Consider the following 23,258-nt stretch of genomic DNA (forward strand, 5'->3'; position numbering starts at 1 on the left):
CTCGGGTGGAGACGGATGCGGCTGCAGATGGGACCGATCAAGCCACACCCAGATAGAGAAACTGCTTCACCAGCCACATGCCTTGTCTGAACCTAAAGCTTCCTGCCTCGAGCGCAAGGTGTCTGCTGTGGCTAATGCCCGTGCAATCTCAAGCTCTGAGCGAGCGAGCGAGCTCCGTGCCGGCAATGGTGGGGCGCGTGGAATTCGATGCCACATGACTTTCCTTTCTGGTTCGACCGACTTTCGGACAGCGATCCTTCGCTCGCTCATTAGACAACCAATTTGGTTATTAGAAGGCTCTGTGGGTAGAGTTTTTACCATGCTTACAATCTGCTGACGGCTCTCTCCTCCCATGGCGTTTGGTAGTAGCTGACAATTTTGTCTTGGGCCACATCTCCTTTCCGTACGCCCACATCATACGTTGACGCCATGGCAAATTGGCCCTCGGCGGTGCAAGCCATTGCGTTCGTCTGCGCAGGCTGGAGCACTTTTGTGTACATTGTTCAATCTATCGGCATCATTAGAATGTCAGCATGAAATCCAACCCCTCACTTACCGCAACTAACCTTGCTTAGCTTCCTCTCGTACTCTTCGCGCCTGAAACCAGCCGTCTCCCCTTCGCTGAAGAAGCAAGATGTGCCGCACATCACCATCATCCGCCCTGTTAAGGGTCTCGAGTATGGCCTCTACGACTGCATCGCATCTTCGTTTCGACAAGACTATCCGCGCGACAAGTTGACGATCCACCTTTGCGTGGCCGAGAAGAGCGATCCGGCATACCCGGTCCTGGTCAAGCTGGTTGAAGACTTCCCTGGCTTCGATGCGCGGGTGCTGGTCGAGGAGGACGACCCTCTGCTACACGGTAGCGGCGGCCATATCGACAACCTTGGCCCCAACCCGAAGATCAGGAACATCAGCCGCGCCTACCGGGAAGCTAAGGGGGACATCATTTGGGTCATGGACTGCAACATCTGGGTTGCCAAGGGTGTTGCTGGGCGCATGGTGGACAAGCTTTTGGGATACAGTCCTGATGGAAGCCGAGTCAAGCCCTATAAGTTTGTTCACCTCCTGCCGATTGTTGTCGACAACGTCTCTCCCCGAGATACCTCGACGGAAACGCAAGCGCTGTTGTCTTCTTCGGAGGGCAGCTCCTCGCAAAGTGCAAGCTCGGGCCATGGTCACTCCCTACTCGACTATGCCGAGAAGCAAGGTGGCGGTCGACTTGACGAAATGTTCATGGCTACAACTCACGCCAAGTTTTACAGCGCCATCAATACCGTCGGCGTTGCTCCCTGCGCCGTCGGCAAAAGCAACATGTTCCGTAAGTCTCACCTGGACACGGTGACGGACCCAGCGCAAAACCCTATTTTCCCTGCCGGAAAGAAGCTGCCGAAGGGAATCGACTACTTCTCTGAATATATTTGCGAGGACCACCTAATCGGAGACTTGCTGTGGCGGTCCAAGCTACCAGGCATGAAAAATCATGGCCTCGTTATGGGAGACCTTGCCGTTCAGCCAATGGCCGGCATGTCTGTCCAAGCATACTTTGCGCGTCGTGCTCGATGGCTCCGCGCACGCAAGTGGACAGTCCTCGCCGCCACGCTGATTGAGCCTGGCGTCGAGTCGCTGTTGTGCTGCGCCTACTTTGCCTTTGCTGTTACCACTCTTCCCTGGTTCCACAACACCTTCGGTACTGCGCAGACGTGGAGCGCTACGGGTCTGTACTGGCTGGCATTTGTGACCATCTGGATGGTTTGCGACTGGTTCACCTACAACCGTCTCCATGCTGGATACACCATGGAAGTCGACGAGAACACGCCCAAATTTGCCAGAGGCACCACGACACCTGGCGGAGCTCCTCCTAGATCGTTTTTGGAATGGCTACCCGCTTGGATCGGAAGAGAATTTCTTGCTATGCCGATCTGGACCTGGGCTGTGTTCTGTGGATCGACTGTCAACTGGAGAGGCCGGACGTTCAACGTTCGCTCGGATATGAGTGTGGTGGAAATCGGTTCGCAACCTTCGACGGCATCGCACAGCATTTTGAATGGCTTCGCCAACGCGGAGAATAACCCGCGTTCTAGAAGCAAAGACCGCGTAGACTAGGTCTGCATAGCATAACTCAGTATATAATTAATGATACATCTTCATAATGACAGCTTTTGCCATCTGTTATGCTCTCCGCAGACTGTTTCTGGCTTGTAGGCTGTGATAAACCCTTGAGCTACCTTATTTCCGTATCGAAAGCACAAATTGCGCACATGCGTCAAAGCTTCCGTGTTGGCTTCCCTCCTAGATTTCATAGCTCGAGCTCCTCATATCTTCCAAGACCTTCTTCGCTACCTCACCATCCGCCTTGAACGCCATCATTGCTGCCGCCTTCTGGGCATCGACCCATTCTAGCCTCACATTTTTGTCCCAAGGCGCCTGCGTCACATCTTGCGGGATCTCGCGTGAATCCACCTTGGCCGCGAACCAGAAAACAATCTTCAGCGCCCCAGTATAGATACACGGATACACACACACCGAAGATGCCTCGCAGGTGAGCAATTCATCCGTAGCATCCGGATTCTTGCCGACGGACAAGGTGCCCTCAAGCGCCGGCGCTGGTGTGGCACGTGTCGCGACCTTGAGCGGCATGGTCTCAACCGTCAGCCCGGTCTCCTCGCGCGTCTCGCGCAGGGCGGTGGCCAGTAAGTCCTCTCCGATTTCTTTGCGGCCTTTTGGTAGGGATACGGTGCCGTCTGCGCTGTCGCGGAGAACTGCGATTTTACGGCTGTAGGGGTCGACGGGGACGGTGCCGCAAGAGATGAGAACATGCTGTGAGGGGTAGAACCGTTGTTCGGTATGCAGGAACTCAGACTTTGTCGCATTGGGGTTTGCCTCGCAAGCAGCCATAATGGGAATCTTTTCTTTTTTTTTTTTTCTTTTTTCTTTTATTCTTTTTCTTCTTATGATTATTTTGAAAACTAAAGCATTGTCTCCGAGGCCGTCAGTGCTCACTTTGTAAATAAGTTGTTCACTTTGGATATCTTGCTCTATTTTCTTTCCTGATGATTTTTGTTTACCATTGAGGACTGGCATGTGAGTCATACCGGCCAAGGCTGTCAGCACTGCATCATCTCGGAGCAACGCGCGAAAGGCGCAAAGACGATGTCCTTAGAGCGCTTCAAGTTCGTTCTTTAAATTGATACTGGTACTTTGATGCTACAGGGTACTAAACGGGACTTTCTAGACGCACTGGCAGCTTAGTTAGTTGTAGTCAGCCGAGGTGTTTTCAAGTTTGCTTAGAACATGCGATTGACATTGCTAGTGTAAGGGGGAAAGTAGCAAGTCATAATCTCAACTGGAAGGTTTGTATTAGACAAGACTTCGATATACTAATTACTCTGCGAATAGAACTCTCACCTTTCTGTAGCACAAAGATTACTATTTACGAGTTCAAGCTCCAAATGCTATTGGCAGAAAGTGTTATTGTTAGAAAATTGGTCGTATCATCTCATTAGCACCACCACTTACTGTAAGCCAATACACCCTTTCAGCGACCTGACCCCCCCAACAGACTTTGACTATATAACTGTAATCAAGCGAGAAGTTGTCGTACGATTCTCTACATCCTGGGGCCGGTCCTGGTCGCCAGCCTGGTGAAAGCTAAGGTAGCTTTCCGGGAACTCCTGATTTTTCGTGTCTGATCGCGCTGAAATGAAGACATGCCCAAGGCGCGAATACTTCCCCGCCTCTTCGTCTACCTCCTCCAGAAGAAGGCCCCTGGTCTCTGAGAATCGCCGATGAATCCCAGCCATTTTTGGTTCCTGTACATCATATATAGGAACAAAAAACAAATCGCCGGTTGCTTTGACAGCATCAGCCGTGTCCAGTGCCAGCTGAACCAAATGTTCCATTCCGCGGCCAACCAACTGAGGCTGTGGCAGAGCCTCGAGTCTGACTAGATTCAGCATGCAGCGGAGCCGAATACAATCAACATCGTCGGCCCCAATCTTCACGTCGACCCCGACGACCTCCGCAAGCAGTTTCACAACGTAACCGTCGTACTCGTGTTGCTGCTGCATATTGATGGCACAGTAAACGCTCATCCATGACCACGATGGCGCAATGGCGTTCCGTGTCGTGCTACTCGGCTCCACAGCAAACCAGCAGAGCTGAATCTCCATTTGTGCCCTCCAAAGACCCGCACAGAACTTGTCTTTGAGCTTGAGCCGCAAGTAGTCCACCACACCGGAGAGAGCAATGACCTTGTCGGAGATGAACGTTAGGTTGCATTGAGAGTACGTCTGTACTACTTCCCCCCACTGGCCAAGGGCTCGATCTTGCTTTCGGGGGGACCTTTAACAAGCTCACCTCGCGCTTCGGCCCAATACTCGACGGAACCATAAGAGGCATTGCCTGCGCATCGGAGGGCACAGTCTCAGCCGCGGTAAGCTCCAGACAATCCCAAATTACCTGATCCGAGGTGAAATGCGCCACGCGCGGCGAGATGACGCGTTCCTGCAAGACCCAGCCACGGGTGTTGAGCGGGACGTTTTCGACTGCCGCGGTCCAATGAGGTGAATCAAGTGCAGCCTCAACGGCGATGAAGGAGCCACTGAGAGCACTGTTAGAGATGGCAAATGGGCCGGAGATCAAACTCTCTGGCTTGCGATTGACGAAGAGGCCGCTATGGCTGTTGTGGGATTGTGTAGCGGCGAGATTCAAAATACTGTGCTGGTAGACGTTAAGCATTGTTTTTGACTCGACAGTCCAGTCGGAAGGGGAGTCCTAGATAATGCATAGAGAATCGATCCAAATGTAGGTTATTCCCAGGGAGTTGATAGTGCTGAGGGCGTCTCGGAAGGTAGCGGGGAGTTGTGACGGCGAGATTCCTTCTTGTAGCTGGCTGAGCGTCTTACTAGTACATTTAATAATGTCTGAGCCGCCCCAGTAGTGACTGAGTGATACATAAGGGCCTTTGGGCAGGGTTTCTGTAGCTACGATCAGTCGAGCACTGGTGCCTTCGAATTCGATCAATCGAGTTGGATACCAAGCTCCCTTGGCCTTTGAGGCGTGACAGGCTTGGTGGTTGGCTTGGCAGTGTTGAAGACACGACTTAATGAAGCCTTAAGTTTCGGGTGAGCCGGTACTTGTGCTAGTCACTTTTGCGTGTAGACCTAGATTTTCTGTGACACACGACTGAGTTGAGTTGAGATGGTAACGGAGAGTCTTGAAATCACAGTACCTTCGGTGTCAACTTGTTCTAAGAGTACCTGGGGGCGACAAAGGTGTTTCTGTGATGCTGCGTCGGAAACATCGACAGTCGCGTACGGCAATGACTTGAACAGCCCGCCGTGCGTTCCGGGGCTAAAGAGAATAGTTCTTATGTTCAAGGATCGGTCTTCTGCTTGCTCGAAGTTGATTGCCTGCAGTCCACGCACAATAGCGTGGCAGGCGACACACGTAGGGCCGTTGACTCGGATATCAGCGAGAGATGCGGTCCATTTCGATTCAGCGAACCAGCGACCACCCTGACCGTGCTCCATTTTTTGGTTGAACACCCGTTGGCAGTAAGTGCACAGCATCCTTCAGGTAGAAGATCTAGAATTATGTTATAGACTTCGAGCGCTTGAGATGAGCCTACAACTGCTGGGTTTGCGTAGAAATAAAGACAAATGGGCTCACCCTGCTCCATCCAAGTTCTACGAATCCAGAGTGGGGGTTGCTCCGGATTATGAGTTTATTGGTCGGCAAACGCAGCCCTGTGGCGCTTACAGACCTCGACTTGGGATAATTACATATTGATAGGCGACTTAGTCGACCAAATGTCAGCAAGGCTGGCTTTTTGTGGCCAGCGCCTTGAATCTATTCCCAGTAGCAGCCACCAATGCAACGAAGAGTAAAAGTTATGTCTTGAAGTCTCGACAGGCGACTATAGTGACTATTGATGAGTTCAATCTGACCTTCATCTTCCAGCAGGGGTCGTACCAATCACCAAAAAGGTTGACTAACCTGCAGTGACCATTACCGGAGCCGGAGCCTCCAATGAAAGCCACATTGACAAGAAAACCCACCAAGGAGAAAAAAAAAAGAGAAATTAGCACACGTGGTTAAGTAGTTAGGACCAGCATTGACGCTCTTGGTCTCTTGGTGCGTGTGTGTGTGTGTGTGTGTGTGTGTGTGTGTGTGTGTCAATATCGGCTTCGTAAGCCAACCTGCCTCGTTGTCGTCTTTCCGGGTTCCAGCAAAACAGCACAAGGGCCCGAAGAGCAGGTAGGATGAGAACTGTTGCCAACCTTCTAGATGTTCACAAACTTAGTCAGGCTGGAGGTGGGTCGTAGGAACACAGCCCGCGTCATTTGAAAACACGGACTAGTGCCCATTATAGCTCTTTGACTCACAGCGCAGTTGAGGTGACACAAATGACTCTCGCTCACTACAGCGTTAGACGGATGAGTGTTGGGCAAACGTTTGCAATTAAGTTCGTATGGCGGAGGTGGGTAGGTCTGTTTGGTGTACAGGTTAACACCTGGTAAGGGTACAGCCTCCCTACCGTGGAGTTCAAAGGATATTACTATTTAATACTCTGCAATCCACAAAAAAAGAGACTTACGGTTGTACTTCAATCTTACCACTGTGACATTGAGTCGGTGTGCTATCATGCTGGCAGATTGTTCACTCTTCACCGGTGTCTGTGTTGAAATGCATTTTGAATGAAAGCTTAGATATAGAGCTCCCCCACTGTCTCACTGTCTCTTTTGATCATTTTACTACCCTTGGAAACATCTGCTTCTGATTACTATATTTTCTCAGCTAACAGAATATATCCACCTTGTTCTAATTGTAACGTCATGTTCGATTGAGTGGGTTGACATCGACATATCCCATAGATGGAGTAGAGTCATCCGAGGTCTATGGCGCAGATGTCTTCGCAAACCTAGAGGTTGCCACTCCCCCCCTAACAACACAGGGAGACTGCCAGACCACTTACCATCCACACTTCGGCATCGAAGCGGCCCGAAACGGAAGCATACTGGATCGAAGTCTACAATGCTTGAGGGTCTGTCGGGATTTGAGTGTTCATTTGAGATATCCTTTAATTATCACAAAATCATCATCAAGCAATTATGACCTTATGTACAAACAACTGCCGTGCTATCTGCCATCTACGAATCCTGACACTCCGCCTTCTTGGCTTGATCGGCAAATGTCAAGGTTGATGCGCTAACGATGGGGCACAGTCTAAACAGCAAGGGTCTTCGTAGACAGGAGGGGGGTAGAAGTTCATTTCCCCTACCTCGTTGATGGATTCGAAATTATTTGTCTGATTTGTCACCAGGTTTTCTAGCTCCAGCGTCGCACGGCTAGAGGTGACGGTAGTACTGCATTATCCCTACCTCCATGACTTCACGACTAGGAGTTGCCAAAGGAATGACTCTTCACCGAGAAACGCACTGTAGACATGGGGAGGCTTGCGCTGTGTCGAACCAAGCATGAAAGGTAAGGTCCTTGCATCATAACCGAGAGCAAAGTCGAACCACGCATTTTCACCGAAAGTTCCTCGGCCAGCTATATGAGGAGTCCGTGATAAACAAGAGTGAGGGATAAGAGGATATGGATCTGCATAACATCCACCACCCTGTTCAAACCACCCAGACCTTTAACCCAAATAGTGTAGAGAACTTGGCTACATATCATGCAATAATCATCTGTCTCAACGTCTCAACGAACCGTGATTTAGAACGTACATGCACCATGGAAAGTATGAAATGCTCACCTTATCCTTATGGCTCCTATCCCAGTTCATGCTCGAATGAAGCCACCAATTTGCTTATAATATTTGGACTTCTTGCACATTCCTGCAACGGTTTTGCATCCACGTACCTCGTTCATTGAGACATTTACTTGTACGTTCTTTTACCAACTTGGTTTTTTGCACGTTATGTTGCCGCTGGTAGTGGACCCAGAGGAGAACGTATTAATGGCCATGGTTCGTTGGGTAGAAGAGAGCGTTGCCCCTGAGCATGTCACTGGAACTGCGTATGTCAACAAAACGAAGAGCGCTGGTATCGACTACAAGCGCAGACATTGCCGCTGGCCCACACGCGATGTTTTTTTGAAAGGAATTGAAGACTACAAGGATTAGAACAACTGGGAGTGCGTGGCGAACTAGGCGAGATGTGACAAGGCGGTGATTGACCATTCAACTTCACGGACTCATTGTTGACTATTCTTGGAAAATCATGTGGTTCTCTGCAACTTTGGTGTTACGCAGGTAAAGCCAACTTAAACCCAATCCTTGGGGTGTCTGAGTACCTCGAGCAGTTTTCCTTCCCGGCTTTCGGGATCTGGCTCATCGTGCATGTATCTCCACTGAGCCGTCGTCGGAAGACTGATCAAGATACTTTCAACCCTCGAACCAGGAACATTTAATCCGAACGCCGTCCCCCGATCATGCACAAGATTGAACTCCACATATCGTCCCCTTCTCATCTGTTGCCACTCCTTCTCCTTGTCGTTATACGGCAAATCTTTTCTTTTCTCGACAATAGGGATGTATGCTGGTAAAAAGGCGTTAATGGCTGATTGAGCGAATACAAATGCTTTTTCAGGATCCGAAATGTCTTTGTCAAGGTCGTCGAAGAAGATGCCGCCAATACCTCTTCTTTCCCCCCTGTGCTTGATGTTGAAGTACTCGTCACACCATTGTTTGAACTTGGGATAATATTCGGGATCGTGCTCATCGCAAGCCTGCTTCAGAGTTCGGTGAAAATGTCGAGCATCGTCATCGAATAGGTAGCTTGGTGTCAAGTCGCTACCACCTCCAAACCATGCCGTCTGCGCTGAACCGTCTGACCGGACGGTCTCGAAATACCGGCCGTTCATGTGCACTGTTGGTGCCATTGGATTTCTGGGATGAACGACCATACTCAGACCAAGCGCATAAAACTCCAAATCCGCAGCATCTGTCGCCAGACTTTTGTGGTTATGCCGCATCTCCTCAATCGCCGCTCTGTTCAGCTTCCCATGCACGATGCTGATGTTCACGCCCGCCTTTTCGAACACATTGCCATCCTGTAGAACACATGTCCGGCCCCCACCGCCTCCGCCTGGCCTTTCCCATTCATCTGTCCGAAACTTCGTCCCGTCTACTTTCTCCAGAGCCGAGATGATCTCTTGCTGCTTCTTTCGGATGAAATGCTCCATGCGAATGCGCATGGGCAACTGTCCATCTTCTTGCGAGATTGCCTAATGTCCATCGTGGTCAATATAGTCACAACCCACTTTACATTCGAGAAAGAGCAAAGGTACACAAACCATGGTTCAGTTCCTAGAGTGCACTGAATAGCGATCCTCTTGACTGTCCCGTCACACTCAGGAGAGATCTGGAGACTCATAAATTCCCTCTAAAACAATGGCGGGCTATATCTTGGTGGTGGTCTTATCGGCCAATCAACTTCATGGCTTGCTTGTGCGGCACAGTGGTTCCAGCAATTTGCACCTTCCGAATTTGATGACAAGGGAAGTGGAGATGCTGATTGTGGCCTTTACCACCATTGAGAATCAGGTGGGTGAAGTGCTATGCTTAAGTTTGCACACTCTTTATTCGGGGATTTTCAAAAGAAGATCATTTCATTTTGATTCCAGAGTCAAAATCGCAAAACCATACTCATAATGGAACTTGTGAAGAGGCCTGAGGGGCTTTAGGACGACAGAGGGCAACGGTCCCTATTGGTCCCATCGCTTAATATGCTAAACAGTAAAGCAACCAATGACAGTAGTTTTTTTCGAATTAAATAGCCCAACTTATTTGCACAATAGGTTGAGTCCATCGTTCGAAACGAATGATTTTGCATAAATATGGTGATGTCAAGACTTTGAGATCATCTCAACTTTACCCCTGTCAGGTTGAGATGTGGCTGAAGATTGTTGTGGCGTAGCCGAAAGGGCCGCCCCATCGGATTTCAAAGCACGCGATAACCCCCCGCATGCACGCGATAGCGAAACAACTATCAATTAGTAATAGTCCGAGTACTGAACTTGGCGGCTGTCAACTCTACCGGAACATCTTCGAAGCCATCTAACTAATTCGATCCTCTCATTACTTTGCGTTGAGACCATGGCAACTCAGAAAGATTTGGAAAGCCAGCGGAAGGCGTCGGATGAGCGGACCCCGCTCCTGGGGACGTCCGTTGAAGACGAGGCAAACGAGCGATCCGTCCGGGACCGGAGTGACGACCACGACCGCATTGAGGAGCACGAAGACGCGGAGCAGGTTCCTCTTGTTGCGTCTCATGAAGGGGAAGGAAAGCAGAAGCGCACGACCAGTTGGTGGTTGTGGAGAGCTTTTTGGACTGTCCTTGCGATTTTCTTTTTGGCAATCTTCATTAAAGGCTGGATTGATGCCAAAGACACGAATGTGAGTTGTTCAGCTGCTTTGGAAATTCCTCACAACCCAGTAACTAATTATGACGCAGTTTGATCTTAAAGCAGCGCTGAAAAGGGCCCTTGGTGGCGGCTTGAGCGGCGCTGCGGCCATGGTTTTGCAGGTGTTGACTCTCATGGTATGTACGAATCGTCGACAACCTTCCTGCATGGCGTATAGCCTCGCTCCGGCACCGCAATCACCCTAACAAAATTCTTGCGTAGCCTATAAGGACGGTAATGAACTATCAATACCGATTTGGAGCTGGGTTCAAAGAGGCTATCAGTACACTTTATCAGGATGGTGGGGTGCGAAGATACTATCAGGGTATTGGAGCTGCACTTATTCAAGGTACGCCCCCAAGAACATGTAGGCGAGAGGCCATTCTTCTCTCGGATGCTACTTCTTAGTGACCGCAAACTAATCATCGCAACGATAGGTCCCGTATCTAGGTTCGGTGACACCGCCGCTAACGCCGGCATCCTCGCCCTCCTTGAGTCAAACTCTTTCCTGAACCAGCTTCCTACGCTCATCAAGACCATCTTTGCTTCCCTCTGGTAAGTTCTAGCTCATTGATAGCTTATTAATTATAAGCCTGTGGGGATTGGCTAACCGGAACTCGTAATGAAGCGCTGCTGCGTTCCGCATGATCCTCACGCCCATCGACACCCTCAAGACCACACTGCAGGCCCAAGGTGCCAAAGGTACCGCCATCCTCCGCCAGCGTGTCAAGACACATGGAGTTGGAAGCTTGTGGTGGGGTGCTTTTGCGACAGCCGCAGCGACGTTTGTTGGGCATTACCCCTGGTTTGGAACAGTAAGCAGATAAATCCTGCCTGCTACTTGTGCCGTGATGACTTACTGATGACGACAGTACAACTACCTCTCCGCGAACATCCCAGAGCCGGAAAAGGGCAAGATCTTTTTATGGCTTCTCCGTCTTGCTATCATCGGGTTTTGCGCGTCTGTCATCTCGGACTCTGTGTCAAACTCCTTAAGAGTGGTAAAGACCTATCGGCAGGTCAATGACACTCAGGTGTCCTACTGTCAGTTGTTGCATTACACTGCTCCATACATCTCCCTGTCAATTGTATGGTCACGAACTACTTTACTGACTTCTGTTTGCTCCAACTTGCAGCAAAGGCAGCAAAGCTCGTTATTCAGCGAGACGGCTTCCTCGGTTTCCTTGGGCGTGGTCTCAAGACCCGCATACTCGCCAACGGTCTGCAAGGCATTCTCTTCTCCATCCTTTGGAAGCTTTTCCTCGATCTGTGAGTTATGAAACCACGCTGCAGAAATGGTTCGAAGCCGACTGACCACTTCCTGTTCTAGCTGGGAGAACAAGACACGCTCTTGATGTTATTGCAACTCAGCTCAGCTTGACTTTTGTCATACATAACGACTATTCGGGGGGGAATTATTCCACTGACGTAAATCTCATGTTTAGTAGGAGACAGTGTGCGGTTATTATTAAGTGTTACTTTGGCCTCGATGATTACTGCTCTTTAGAAGTGGATTTGCTCACAGAAGTATGCACATCAGGCGAATGGCCGCAACTGTGAGCATACGGTATACATAGAAATCCGCACCCAATGGCCAGTAAAGAGTCTTTTGCCATATCCGTATCTCTAAATGTGACTTACAAGTCGTTTCACTCTGGTATCATGTTTACGATAACTTGATTAGGTACATAGTTGTCACAGAGCACTACCCACATATGCTTCCGAACAAGAAAGCTAGTACAATGGACCTAAACCATGATATTCGGCGGTGGTGTTCTTGATATCCTATGGGGGAATCACGTCTTGATTTGTCGCCCTATGTCCCATTATCTTTTAGGTGTACCATGTAGCCTCGGGAATCTCACCCAGCAGCTGATACCTTCCTAGCTCACGGTTTTTGTAAGCCACCGGATCATGTAAACTATGTGTCCTGATGTCCCTCCAGAATCTGTCTAGTCCAACTTTGGTCGCGGTAGCCTTAGCTCCGGTGACTTCAAACACACCTGATGTCACCCGCAAGCCTGTATCAGTTGCAGTGACCTTGACGCTAGCAACCCACTCAGCTGCCTCTCCTCTAGCCTGTGCAGTGACCTTGGCTCTTTCTGATGTGTCTCCAGAGCTTTTGTACAGCTTGTCGATTTCAAGACCTGCCTTGTCGGCCAGTGCATCGGCAGCGCGGAGATGGGCGAGGAAATTGCCGTAGGTGGAAAGGATGTAGAACTCATCCTCTGCCTTTTCCTTGTTCTACAGGTACGCTGTTATTTACTTTTTCTTTCTGTTGTCTTGCGCATTTCATGAGACTGATGAAGAATACTTACATCGCCGCCGAAAGGCCAGGCACGAGTGTTCTTCCGGGTATAAGCCGATGCAAAGTCTAAGGAACCCCAGGCAATGCCGATGTAGAAGTTGCTGAATACTAATTGAATCCTGTTCCATATCATCAGAATACAGTAGGTACTGTAAGCAGTAGCTGACTTACGTTGGTAGAAGCAAAGTAGCAAATGGGATGTTCAGAATCGACGGATCTGGCTTCTTTTCGTTAGCGTTCCACCCCAGGGCGTCAGCCCAAGGCGCAGTGACGTTTTCAATCTTGACGCTTCCAGATTCGCTGAGGCGTAATCCTACATTGTCCCAGTTGTGAGAAAATATGATTCCTGGTTGGTCCGTCTTTACAATGGCGTAAAGGTGGTCTTCTGTGCCTTCCAGCACACCTTCAAGCACCGTCAAATCGGAGATGACTCCACCCGTGTTGAAGTTCTTAAAACCGTTGAAGACAACTTTGTCGCCGTCCGAGATGATTTTGTGATCACTGTCACGGGGATTCACTGCTCCTCCAACAAAGTAATTGTTTGAGATAATCAGATTTTGAAAGCGGTCTGCTTGCTCCGAGCTTCCAATGACGTTTGCGGTAGTTGACCAGAGCAAGTGGTAACCCAGGAGCATTCCAATTGAACTAGGGCAGCTAGTCAGAAGGCGCGTTTATGCCATTTGGACAAACTCTTACCCATCTCCTTTAGCAACCTCACGAATGACCTTGTAGCCAACACTCCATGGCTGCTCGCCACCACCGTACTTCTTCCAGCCTAGGACCTTCAAGAGTGCAGAATGCTTGAGAAGTGCGATCTCCGCCCGAGGCGACTTGTTCTCTCTCTCACGTAACGCAGCATCTTGAGCGAGAACAGACGCAACCTCTTTGGCTCGCTGCAACCAACTGGTTTCGTCGGTGGGAAGCTCTGACCATCTTGTCTTGTACTCATCGTAGACCTTGGGGTCCGTGGACGGCACGATGTGGGCGTTACTGGTCATCGTATCCCGCTCAATACAAGCTTGAATGGATGCTATGAAATAGAGTGGACCTTAAACTCCAAAGGTGGATTGTAGATGAGGGAGTGTGAGGGAGTAGAGCTTGAAGAACAAGACTGAGATCACTGCGAATGTGTGATGCCTGCGAAGCTGGATATTGTTTGGTTCAAACTAGGTGATACGATGCGCATTCGATGGACTTAATACATGGGAGTCTAAGCCCCTCACATTGCCAGACGGTTGGGTGGTGGTCGGCAATTCTTCCCGCCGTTGGCGCAAGGTTCCACCGGTATGTTGTGATATGTCGCAATCGTCACTGGTGAAATAAATGTCATATCTGCAGCTCTCCACCGCGTCCGGCCCCCAAAATCCCACGCCGAGTGCAAACGGGCCATGCAGGGACAGAGTAACATCCAAAGAACGCCCCCCCCCCATGCAAGGATATGTGTTGTTTGTCACTGTCAGCTGAATGTGTGTTTGAGCAAACATGCTACCTCAGTTCCGAATTCCTTGTGATTCAAGCTGCTGTGCTGAAGCGACGTTGCATCGGACGTTGAGCTCGTAATCCACGCTATTTTTCAGCAATCAAAGGTTAATCAAGAAATTGGCTGATCATCACTTGGAACTTGCTTCGCGCTCCCGAACCATATCTGTCGTCGGAACTAGTAATTAAGGTTTGGGATAGCTATTGCACATTATGGTTCGAGCTTGACTGGGTCGTGGAGACGACTATTGGCATGATGCGGAATTTTTAGGATTCCATTGCTCCCCCACCAATCCATATACACAATCCATCAGGAGGACAGTTTTCCCATTTCACGACGGCACTATTCCACGTTCTTTCTGGTCTTTGGGAAATACTGGGATGTGTCTCCCAATGGCAGTTCCACGACCGAATCTTTCAGTAGCAGGTGGAAAGTGAGATACCTGGGAAACATTAGTGGCGTAGTTGGTTGAATGAGTGTATTAAACTCACCATCCAACGAGTCCCGCGAGAAATGCGAAAACGCCGCCGGTCTTCTTGAGTCCGGTCGAGGCCGATTTATTACCATCTGCTGCAGCGAAATAACTCGCAGCAATAGTCATAAAGGCAAGTTCTACGAAGACGAAGATCAAGATATAAACGACGTTAGTTGGCAGAGATGCTACTAAGTATGCGAGAACGAAAACACTCCAGACTGTGAAGAAAGCAATTAGTTCCTTCCGTTAGAAACCTGAATATTGTACACGTCAGAACTCACTGATCATGAAAAGTCCCAACGCATTATTATACTGCTGAATATCATCGCCGTATGCGGCAGCTACCCCAAACGAGGGAGTCAATATAGCTCCGTAGCCTGCATAGAACAGCCCTAGAGTCAATGTTAATGAACAAGTCATGCAATCCGTGACTTGGAAAGTAACATACCGAAAGCACTGAAGACACTGTATCCGAAACCGTTCCCAGCAGTAAGCTCCCACTGAGCCGAGATCAGGAGGCCAAACGCAGCGAGGAAGAAGAAATTCGCGATGTAGACATTTGTTGTGGTAACTCCTCGCCATTCCATCAAGCTTAGCGAAAGTGTTGTCAAAGTTGTAGAGAAAGCCCCAATGGGTAACGAGGTCTGTCAACACGCGGGTTAGAAGCCGGATTTTCTAGAGATAATCGAAGTAGTTGTGCTCGTTGGAGAGCTGACTTACTGCAGCAGTTGGTAGTGATCTTGATGCTGGAAACCGAGACGCATTGATTTGGACCGTCTCGGATCTCTCCAGAGTCATCTCAGGCCTCGTGGTCTCGATCCCTTTCTCGCTTGCCCCATTTCGGGCTGAAGAGTGGATAGACATCTTGGGTGACAAAGATTGACAAATATGAAGATTAGACACAGTAGGCCGTAAACCAATAACGAGATGAAGGAGGAAAAACTGGATGCTGATTTCCAACTTAAATCCTGTTAATGAATTGGAAGAAAGCAAAGGACGATAAGACAAAATGCTCTCCAAACACAGTAAGCCTTCCGGAATTTGTTAGCTTCCTTGCTCGTTCCAAGAACACAAAACTTAGAGCAGCTCAGAGCTCAGAGCTTAGAGCTTGGGCTCGTTGCAATTAATCAATTTGTGCATCTGAACAAGGTTCGCAGATCTCGCAGAAATCCCACCTCGCGCCATTCTTAGATGAATGGAGCGATGGATAGTGGGGAGCCCCACACTAAAGTTGTTACAATCCCCCTCCCCCCATTTTCTCTCTGCCGGTTCATGTATTCTTTGGCTGTCTCCTTATGTCCTCGGGATATTCTGGTAAAGTTCATAGAAGCGGCAGGGATGACGAGGAAGAGTTGGGAAGACAAGAAGAATGGGGGACGGTAACTTTCGCCACGTCGTCGTACAACCCTCATACCCCAATCAGTTGGGAAGTCTCAAGCTCGCCATTGGGACCATAATGATGTGATTGCGTCAGACAGCGGCCGGGTAAGCGGAACATAGGTCTACATCAGCGTTGAATCTGCCGCTACATACCGCGATGTGCCGCGGTCTGGGTAAGGTGCATCTATCTGACCTTACATGTGCATCCTGGAGTTGCACTCTAAAATCGCGTCATACTTCGATATCAGGTCAGTGATGCAGCTACCCCAACTGGACCTACCTGAGGCATGTCGATCGTGATGCCGATTCATGGTCACAGAAATAACTCAAAGCTAGTTCGTCGTCGAGCAAGGCTGCGACATTGGATGCTGCTGATCACATTATATGTCAGGTTTTCAGTTCGCCTCGAGTGCCACACGGCAGTACACTAGGGTCATCCTGATTCTGGTTCTTCCGCTCTTGTCGACGGTTCTAAAAGAATACGTCCTCCAAAACAACTACCATAGCCTCTGGGGAGAAGTTTCGTTAAGAAACCATAGTAACTCGCACAAGTAATCTATGCTACCAGCACTCTTCCATCTAGTATTCACCAAGCCATTTATTGTCAGCCAAGATGTCAGCTCAACCCCACCCTCTGAATACTGAATCTGACAGGTTACTCTTCGCGTATGTCTCATATCTTCGCACATCATAGACGGATGACTGACCTATTAGTTATTGGGTGCCGAACGTTTCGGGGGGCTTGATCATCAGCAAAATCCCACAGAAGACCAACTGGGATCTGGCAAGCAACATCAAGTACGCCAAGGCAGCAGAGGAGGCCGGAATCGAATATGGCCTGACCCAAATTCGATTCACTTCTGGATACGGTGCCGCCAATCAGCACGAATCTGTTTCGTTCTCCCAAGCGATTCTTCAAGCCACGGACTCTATCAAAATCATTGCGGCAATCCTTCCTGGACCCTGGAACCCAACGACAGTGGCGAAGCAAATTGCTAGCATCGACCACTACAGCAATGGTCGCATCGCCGTGAACATTGTCAGTGGCTGGTTCAAGGGCGAGTTTACCGCCATCGGTGAATGGTGGCTGGAGCATGCTGAGCGCTACCGCCGTAGCAATGAGTTCATCCGCTGTCTCAAGGGTATTTGGACTGCACCAGAAGACACTGGTTTCACCTTTGGAGGTGACTTCTACCGGTACAGAAACTACGTACTCAACCCCAAGCCCGTCCAGAAGCCTCACCCAGAGATCTTCCAAGGTGGCAACAGCGACGACGCCCGGAATAACGGCGCTGAGGTCAGCGACTGGTATTTTATGAACGGCAATGACCTTGACGGCTTCCGGGCCCAAATTGAGGACGTCAAGACTCGTGCCGTAAAGGTCGGCCGTGAAAACGAGGTGCGTTTTGCTGTTAATGGCTTCGTGATCGTCCGTGAGACCGAAGAGGAGGCCGTTCGTGTGCTGCAAGAGATCCAAGGAAAGGCGGACAAGGAAGCCGTCAACGCCTTCCGCGACTCTGTTCAGCAGGCTGGTGCCAGCACCTCTAACAAGAAAGGCATGTGGGCCGACAGCAAGTTTGATGATCTTGTTCAATACAACGACGGCTTCAAGACGAAGCTCATTGGAACGAAAGAGCAGGTTGCTGAACGTTTGGTTCTCCTCAAGAGCCTTGGCGTTCACCTGGTTTTGACAGCTTTCTTGCATTATGATGAGGAGATTGAACAGTTCGGAAGGGATGTTCTGCCACTCGTCAGACAGTACGAAAAGGAGGGCCGGGGGAAGAACGTCAACTTTGAGATTGAGAGAACTGGAGATGTTTACAGGAAGAAGCAGTAGTCGAATAGTTAATACCTATGCACCGACTGCATCGTATCAGCTATCGCACAGTGCCAAGGTCGACTTAACGATATGACGGCATGAATACTACGTAAACTAACTTGTAAAAGTCTCACATGTCCTAAAACAACTCAATACACATGTTTCTAGACTCGTAATATTTCCCGAACCTTGTTGTATCCGTCCAATACCCGCTGGGCCCTTTCCGGGCTTCTAATCTTGAATTGCATGGGGAAAGGCAACGGTTCAAGAATGACGTTCGAGTTCGTCGCCTGGGTATCAAAAGTCACGTCTTTTCCAGTAGCCGGGCACTTCTTCAACCCCATATCAAATGCCCAGCACACACTCGCTCCCGCAACAAACATCTCATCATCGACGAGGTTCTGACCGAGACATGTTCGACGGCCCCATCCGAACGTGTGCATACCCACACCCTCGCGAAAGTTTGGATAGCGTGTCAGGGGTTCTTGATATGTCGGGAAGCTGGGGTCCAGGTAGCGATCCGGGCGGTAGTGCTCAGGGTCAGGGTACATTTCGGGGACGCGGTTAATATTCCTGTAAACTCTTGTCAGCAACACTTAGTCGAGATGGATCGGTTGGCTAGTTACCATTCGCAAGCAAGTATGATGGTTTCTTTCTCGATCCTGACACCTTGAAATTCAGAATCCTTCTCGCATTGATGAGGAACCCCTATAGCAGTCTGTCAGCTCCCGCGTCCCGCTATTTAACTGCTCTTTGCCGACAGCATGACTTACCGAGAGGGACTCCAGATCTCCATCGGAGAGTTTCCTTTAGACAAGCCCTTACGGTCGGCAGCTCGGCAATGTCATCTCGGGTTGGCATCTTCTTACCACAGACCCTATCAATTTCATCTTGGCACTTCTTTAACCACTCAGGATGAAGCGCCATGCACATCAAGAAGAACTGCATTGGCCCGGAGATGGTCACCACTCCCACGAGACACTGAAACCCGAGCATGCAGGCGGCAAAGTCCTCTTCCTTTTCGTCTTGTTCCAGCGTCTTGTTCCCGCCGGCTTCCAACTGCTCGAAGTACCTATATGCCCATGTGTCCGCGGGTAAGTCGCCTTTGCGAAACCTTGCCTTGGCAAGACGAAACAGCTGCAGCCACCACGCACGCTGAGTTTTCACTCGGTTGACTTCGAATTCGCGCCATGGGTTGTAGTGGACTAGGTCTGCAAGGTGCCACAACGGCGTCATGGTGTTGACAATGGGACCTGAGACCGACATCTGCGTCAGTGTCTCATTGGCGCTATCACCATTGGCTTTGCCCTGTGTGGCATCGTCCCAAGCGAGTCGACTTATGATGCGGCCGGTCATTTCGCGGGTGTTGCTGTGGAATTTCTCAGGGTCCAGAAGAAGAGTTACTAGCCATCGTTTGACCTCATTCTCAATGTGACCGTAAAAGTGGTTCTGGTAGGCGGCAGCCATGGCAGCGTGGACCCATTTCCGCTGGTATTTCCATGTGTCTATGCAAGTGAGTAATTATAAGCGTCAGGTAATACTGCTGGCCACGCCTTTGGTCCATGTAGTGGTCGCTTACCGTGACGGTCCATCAACGCAGAATACGTAGGCCCTAGCTTGTGGTTGATGAGCGCCCGAATTTGAGGTCGGCCTGCGAAATTGTTTCCATTCTTTACAAGAAGCTCTTGTGCCATTTGTTCATCAGAGATGATGATAAACTTCTGGCCAAGCATGCTTGTCTGGTAAATGGGTCCGAATTCGTCCGCCCACTCCTTTAGCTTGAGCCACATGGCAACTTTGGGCAAGTCATGGACACGGCCAACAATAGGATACTGTTTGGGACCGGGGAACTTGGCGCGTTTCTTGGGTGCCTTGCTGTCATTGGATGTCTGGCTGGTCCATACTGAAAAGCGGCGGAACAAGGAGAAGAGAAGACCAGGCACTGCCAGAATGCTGAGGTAAAAGAACAATAAAGAAAGGCTCTCCATTGCAAAACGCAGTGACTTTCTACAAGAGTGGAAAACCAGCGAGGACAGTTCTCCAAAAAGCTCAGAATAGAGATTGTGGCAGGAGTTAGAGGGAAGTTGAAGGTCTTATAGGTATGTCCCAATCAACCCCCAATGTTACATGTAGGGCTGAAAGGTTACTGGCTGCCTACACGGGTCAATGTCCAACTTGAACGTTCGTTTGTTCGTTTTTGTAATGATCACTCAATAGTCTGAGAGAAAGAAGGACATCGCATCCGCGCTAGTCTACAACAGTGCCAGAGTGGTGGCGTGCACCCCAACAATACGCAAATGATTTGCTACTATGCGAGGCGAGAACACTGCTGAGAGGCCTGTACTTCATATAACTTTTTGCATGCAGACAGGGCTATCAAACGACTTAGGATGCGCCCCCTGCCAAGTGCCCAGTATGCGAGCCGCCGAAAAGGTATCCTGGCCCGTTAGTGCTTCCTCTCAACTGCTTAGGCTTATGAAAAGACTGCTTGAGCTTCTGTATTTTTACCAACTCAACTGCCGGTTTCCCAACGAAACAAGCCAGAATACTGAAAACTCGGATTAGATAGCTCCTCCCTGCTCGCTTGCTCGCACCGATAGCGGCATATCAGCAGAACGCAACTATCGTCAACTGAGAAGTCGTCTTAGAGCGCACTCGATAAGGATTTACAAGGAGCCACACGTAGGATTCTAGGCAGGAATTGGCGCGAGAGCCTGCGCCACATTGCAATGTTAGCGTTACATCGTGACTTTACACCAAGGTCTACCGCTCAAGTAGTCGCAATACGTGCGCGCGCATTACGGATTGGAAAAGCGGCAGGTTGTATACTCTGAAGTAACACGATGTGTGATATCCGCATCATCCAATTCTGGACGGTCTCTCTAGAGTATAATTTCAGCGCCAGTGCGATCGACCAAGATTTAGAAGAGCACCAGTACAATCGAATATAATTCAGAACAACGCCACTGACATCAATACAAGCTTCCGCATCGGCCATGTGAAGCTGGCGAGACAGAATTGCTTCGAAAGCGTGGATAATCGAGTTGTAGAAGGAAGGACGGATAAGACGGGTATGTATGCGTCATAAAGATTGATGGCCCCAACAGCGTTACAAATATGGCTGCACCCCCGAACCAGTGAGCTTTTCGTTTTCAGGTGCGCTTGTCATGCAGTGAGATTCAAGATAGCACCGTTAGCGGGGCAAATCTGCTGCTGTCAGACATACCAAGATGCCTACGTCGTCCTCCCGTGCGGGGGAAAGACCCTCGTTGGGAACAGAACGAGTGGGAGGCTGACCCGTTCCGATCCTTTGCTAGCTTCATTCAGCTAGACGTCGGATATCACAATTGTCAGCTGATTGGGTATCGATCCATCCCGCAAGATCGCGAGACGGGACGACCGTGCTGGCTCATCAGATAAGCTTGCCATCTACATTACCCTCAACCTGAAAGTTAAGCTACCCAGTAGGGATTTTGGCCTCAGCGCAATTAGTAACTGCGTGCGTAACTACATAGTAAAGTATAGTAGTCATTCTCAAAGCAAAAGCTTTGTGCCATAGCGGTTGCAACTTGCTCTAACCTGTGCGTAACATAGATGTTGCTATGTCACGGGCTAGAGCCCGGCTGAGACCTCCGGCAAAGCCGGAACAGCTGTACGACCTCCGGCTCCGCTGGATGCACTGCTCACCGCAGCCCACCGCCTAGCCCCGGCACGCATCACCACAGCTAGGCGCCTACATCTGTAACATCTTTTTCCTCTTCAGCTTAGAATAGTCAATCGACGGCACCTCTACGTTGAACAAGCCTAGGGGCAAGCCCCTTACATGCTATGACCCATAAGACAGGTAGCTATTGAATTGACTGTGTCGTTTTGTTATTCGGCCCGATCTAACCATATTCAGCAAGCCAAAGTTCAATATACCCAGCTTTTGAAGTGAAATAGCCTCAGCCGAACGCCTACGTGTTACGGCCAGCTATCCGACATTAGGGTCTGCTCACAGAAGCTGAGGATTGACGCCGTAGATCAGACCCATAGGGTCTGATTCGTAGTGCTGAGTGTAGCTAGTTAGGCCATAAGTAGACATTTCAAAACTAAAATTGCAACAGTGGCTCTGATTGTGGATCTGAGAATAAGTAGTCCAACATAGCCGCCCTTGGCACAGAGCAATCCTACTCTCATTCGCTAGCTAGAAGCTTGACGGCATAAGCTTGACGGCATAGTTTAATGGACTAATATCAGCTGCAGCCTTTAGTCATCCGACCATGAGTAAAGTACCCTTCAATTCTCGCAGCGACCGCAATGTTAACATGCGCCATTCTCCATACATTTCACCCTCAACCCATGCCTTCCGAACCTCACTTCTCATTCTCGAACTCAAAACCAAGGAACAGCCACTCACCACCTATCGCGCTGTATCAAATTTCCTACCGTCAGACATATATGCCAAACCGCATGATCGTAACGGATACAGTTATCTAGTACAAGCATCATGCGGCCGCGGGATACATCTTCCCCCCTTTCCCCGTCAAGGTCCTTCTTCGTAGGGGATTTGGATCCTCTTGTGGATTTCTCCAATTCGCAAGCGATCAGGTTTCTTCCTGATCACGAAGCGGCAGATGCGAATACATCCTTTTCCCAGCCTGAACATCAACATAACCTAAGTACTCCAGTATTGGTTCAAAATGACAAGCCTGGAAGCAATGTGGCAGAGGTAATTTGACGCCAAGACAGTTAACAATGTAACCAAAAAGGTTCATGATGATGCTGACAAAACGGACCAACAAATAGACTAGATGCTATATTTGCACGCAGATTGAACTTATGTTACATTGCCCACAAATGTGTATGGTCAAACTGGGATCTGGCAAGGACGTTTTACGGCCTGCCACGAATTGCAGTTACCATCAGAGAATTATCGCCTCTGCATTGCATTTAGACTTTGACCAGCCAACAGAGACACTGCTTTCAATTGCGACGAAAATAAATCTTGTCGAGATACTCCCGAGCATCTTGGATATGACAGTTATCGTCAAGGCAACATGTCCCCTGCCCATGGCACCGACTTTACCGCTTTCGGTGCTATACGCCGTACGAAAATCAGGAAGCCTAGTTGAGTCAGTCAAGGGCCGACTATTGAACCCTCAATGGATCAATCGCGAACTTCCAAAAACTTGGAAAGCTGCTTGCTCACGTTCTCATGGCGGCTTATGTCAAGCCTACCCTGTGTACAACGCCTCATTCATCAAACCGGTCTGGCTTGTGGATGTTGTTCACAAATGTCTTGTTCCCTACAGAGTTGGTTGTTCCTACGTTGCTTTGAGCTACGTTTGGGGCAACGAAATTACTTTGCAAGCTATCAAAAGCAACGTGGATCGACTCC

The 23,258-nt window shown here is 49.5% G+C and overlaps 8 protein-coding genes across 8 annotated transcripts; 3 read left to right on the forward strand and 5 right to left on the reverse strand.

Moving 5' to 3' along the window:
* Positions 1–429: 429 nt before the first annotated feature.
* On the forward strand, positions 430–2,106 carry ColSpa_01250 (ceramide glucosyltransferase; the record flags this gene model as incomplete). The annotated part of the gene is made up of 2 exons (XM_049267462.1): positions 430–527; positions 576–2,106. 2 exons carry the CDS (start codon positions 430–432, stop codon positions 2,104–2,106), a joined length of 1,629 nt encoding a protein of 542 aa, XP_049123419.1.
* A 186-nt stretch (positions 2,107–2,292) lies between these two features.
* On the reverse strand, positions 2,293–2,898 carry ColSpa_01251 (uncharacterized protein; the record flags this gene model as incomplete). Its single annotated transcript, XM_049267463.1, has 1 exon — positions 2,293–2,898. One exon carries the CDS (start codon positions 2,896–2,898, stop codon positions 2,293–2,295), a length of 606 nt encoding a protein of 201 aa, XP_049123420.1.
* Positions 2,899–3,569: 671 nt separating this feature from the next.
* On the reverse strand, positions 3,570–4,740 carry ColSpa_01252 (uncharacterized protein; the record flags this gene model as incomplete). Its single annotated transcript, XM_049267464.1, has 2 exons — positions 3,570–4,331; positions 4,360–4,740. The coding sequence occupies 2 exons, from the start codon at positions 4,738–4,740 to the stop codon at positions 3,570–3,572; spliced, it is 1,143 nt and encodes a 380-aa protein (XP_049123421.1).
* A 3,534-nt stretch (positions 4,741–8,274) lies between these two features.
* On the reverse strand, positions 8,275–9,207 carry ColSpa_01253 (oxygen-dependent coproporphyrinogen-III oxidase, mitochondrial; the record flags this gene model as incomplete). The annotated part of the gene is made up of 1 exon (XM_049267465.1): positions 8,275–9,207. The coding sequence occupies one exon, from the start codon at positions 9,205–9,207 to the stop codon at positions 8,275–8,277; it is 933 nt and encodes a 310-aa protein (XP_049123422.1).
* A 901-nt stretch (positions 9,208–10,108) lies between these two features.
* ColSpa_01254 (mitochondrial RNA-splicing protein MRS4) lies at positions 10,109–11,689 on the forward strand (the record flags this gene model as incomplete). Its single annotated transcript, XM_049267466.1, has 7 exons — positions 10,109–10,408; positions 10,467–10,553; positions 10,639–10,765; positions 10,854–10,971; positions 11,045–11,231; positions 11,289–11,460; positions 11,553–11,689. 7 exons carry the CDS (start codon positions 10,109–10,111, stop codon positions 11,687–11,689), a joined length of 1,128 nt encoding a protein of 375 aa, XP_049123423.1.
* A 560-nt stretch (positions 11,690–12,249) lies between these two features.
* On the reverse strand, positions 12,250–13,722 carry ColSpa_01255 (dibenzothiophene desulfurization enzyme C; the record flags this gene model as incomplete). The annotated part of the gene is made up of 4 exons (XM_049267467.1): positions 12,250–12,660; positions 12,735–12,873; positions 12,896–13,369; positions 13,421–13,722. The coding sequence occupies 4 exons, from the start codon at positions 13,720–13,722 to the stop codon at positions 12,250–12,252; spliced, it is 1,326 nt and encodes a 441-aa protein (XP_049123424.1).
* An 824-nt stretch (positions 13,723–14,546) lies between these two features.
* ColSpa_01256 (acetate transporter protein patA) lies at positions 14,547–15,477 on the reverse strand (the record flags this gene model as incomplete). Its single annotated transcript, XM_049267468.1, has 5 exons — positions 14,547–14,646; positions 14,696–14,897; positions 14,961–15,071; positions 15,128–15,323; positions 15,400–15,477. 5 exons carry the CDS (start codon positions 15,475–15,477, stop codon positions 14,547–14,549), a joined length of 687 nt encoding a protein of 228 aa, XP_049123425.1.
* A 1,195-nt stretch (positions 15,478–16,672) lies between these two features.
* ColSpa_01257 (FMNH(2)-dependent dimethylsulfone monooxygenase) lies at positions 16,673–17,896 on the forward strand (the record flags this gene model as incomplete). Its single annotated transcript, XM_049267469.1, has 2 exons — positions 16,673–16,725; positions 16,774–17,896. The coding sequence occupies 2 exons, from the start codon at positions 16,673–16,675 to the stop codon at positions 17,894–17,896; spliced, it is 1,176 nt and encodes a 391-aa protein (XP_049123426.1).
* Between the last annotated feature and the right edge of the window lie 5,362 nt (positions 17,897–23,258).

The sequence above is a fragment of the Colletotrichum spaethianum genome (genome assembly GCF_022836535.1).
Source record: "Colletotrichum spaethianum MAFF 239500 DNA, contig02, whole genome shotgun sequence".
In the NCBI taxonomy this organism is placed as follows: Eukaryota; Fungi; Ascomycota; class Sordariomycetes; order Glomerellales; family Glomerellaceae; genus Colletotrichum; species Colletotrichum spaethianum.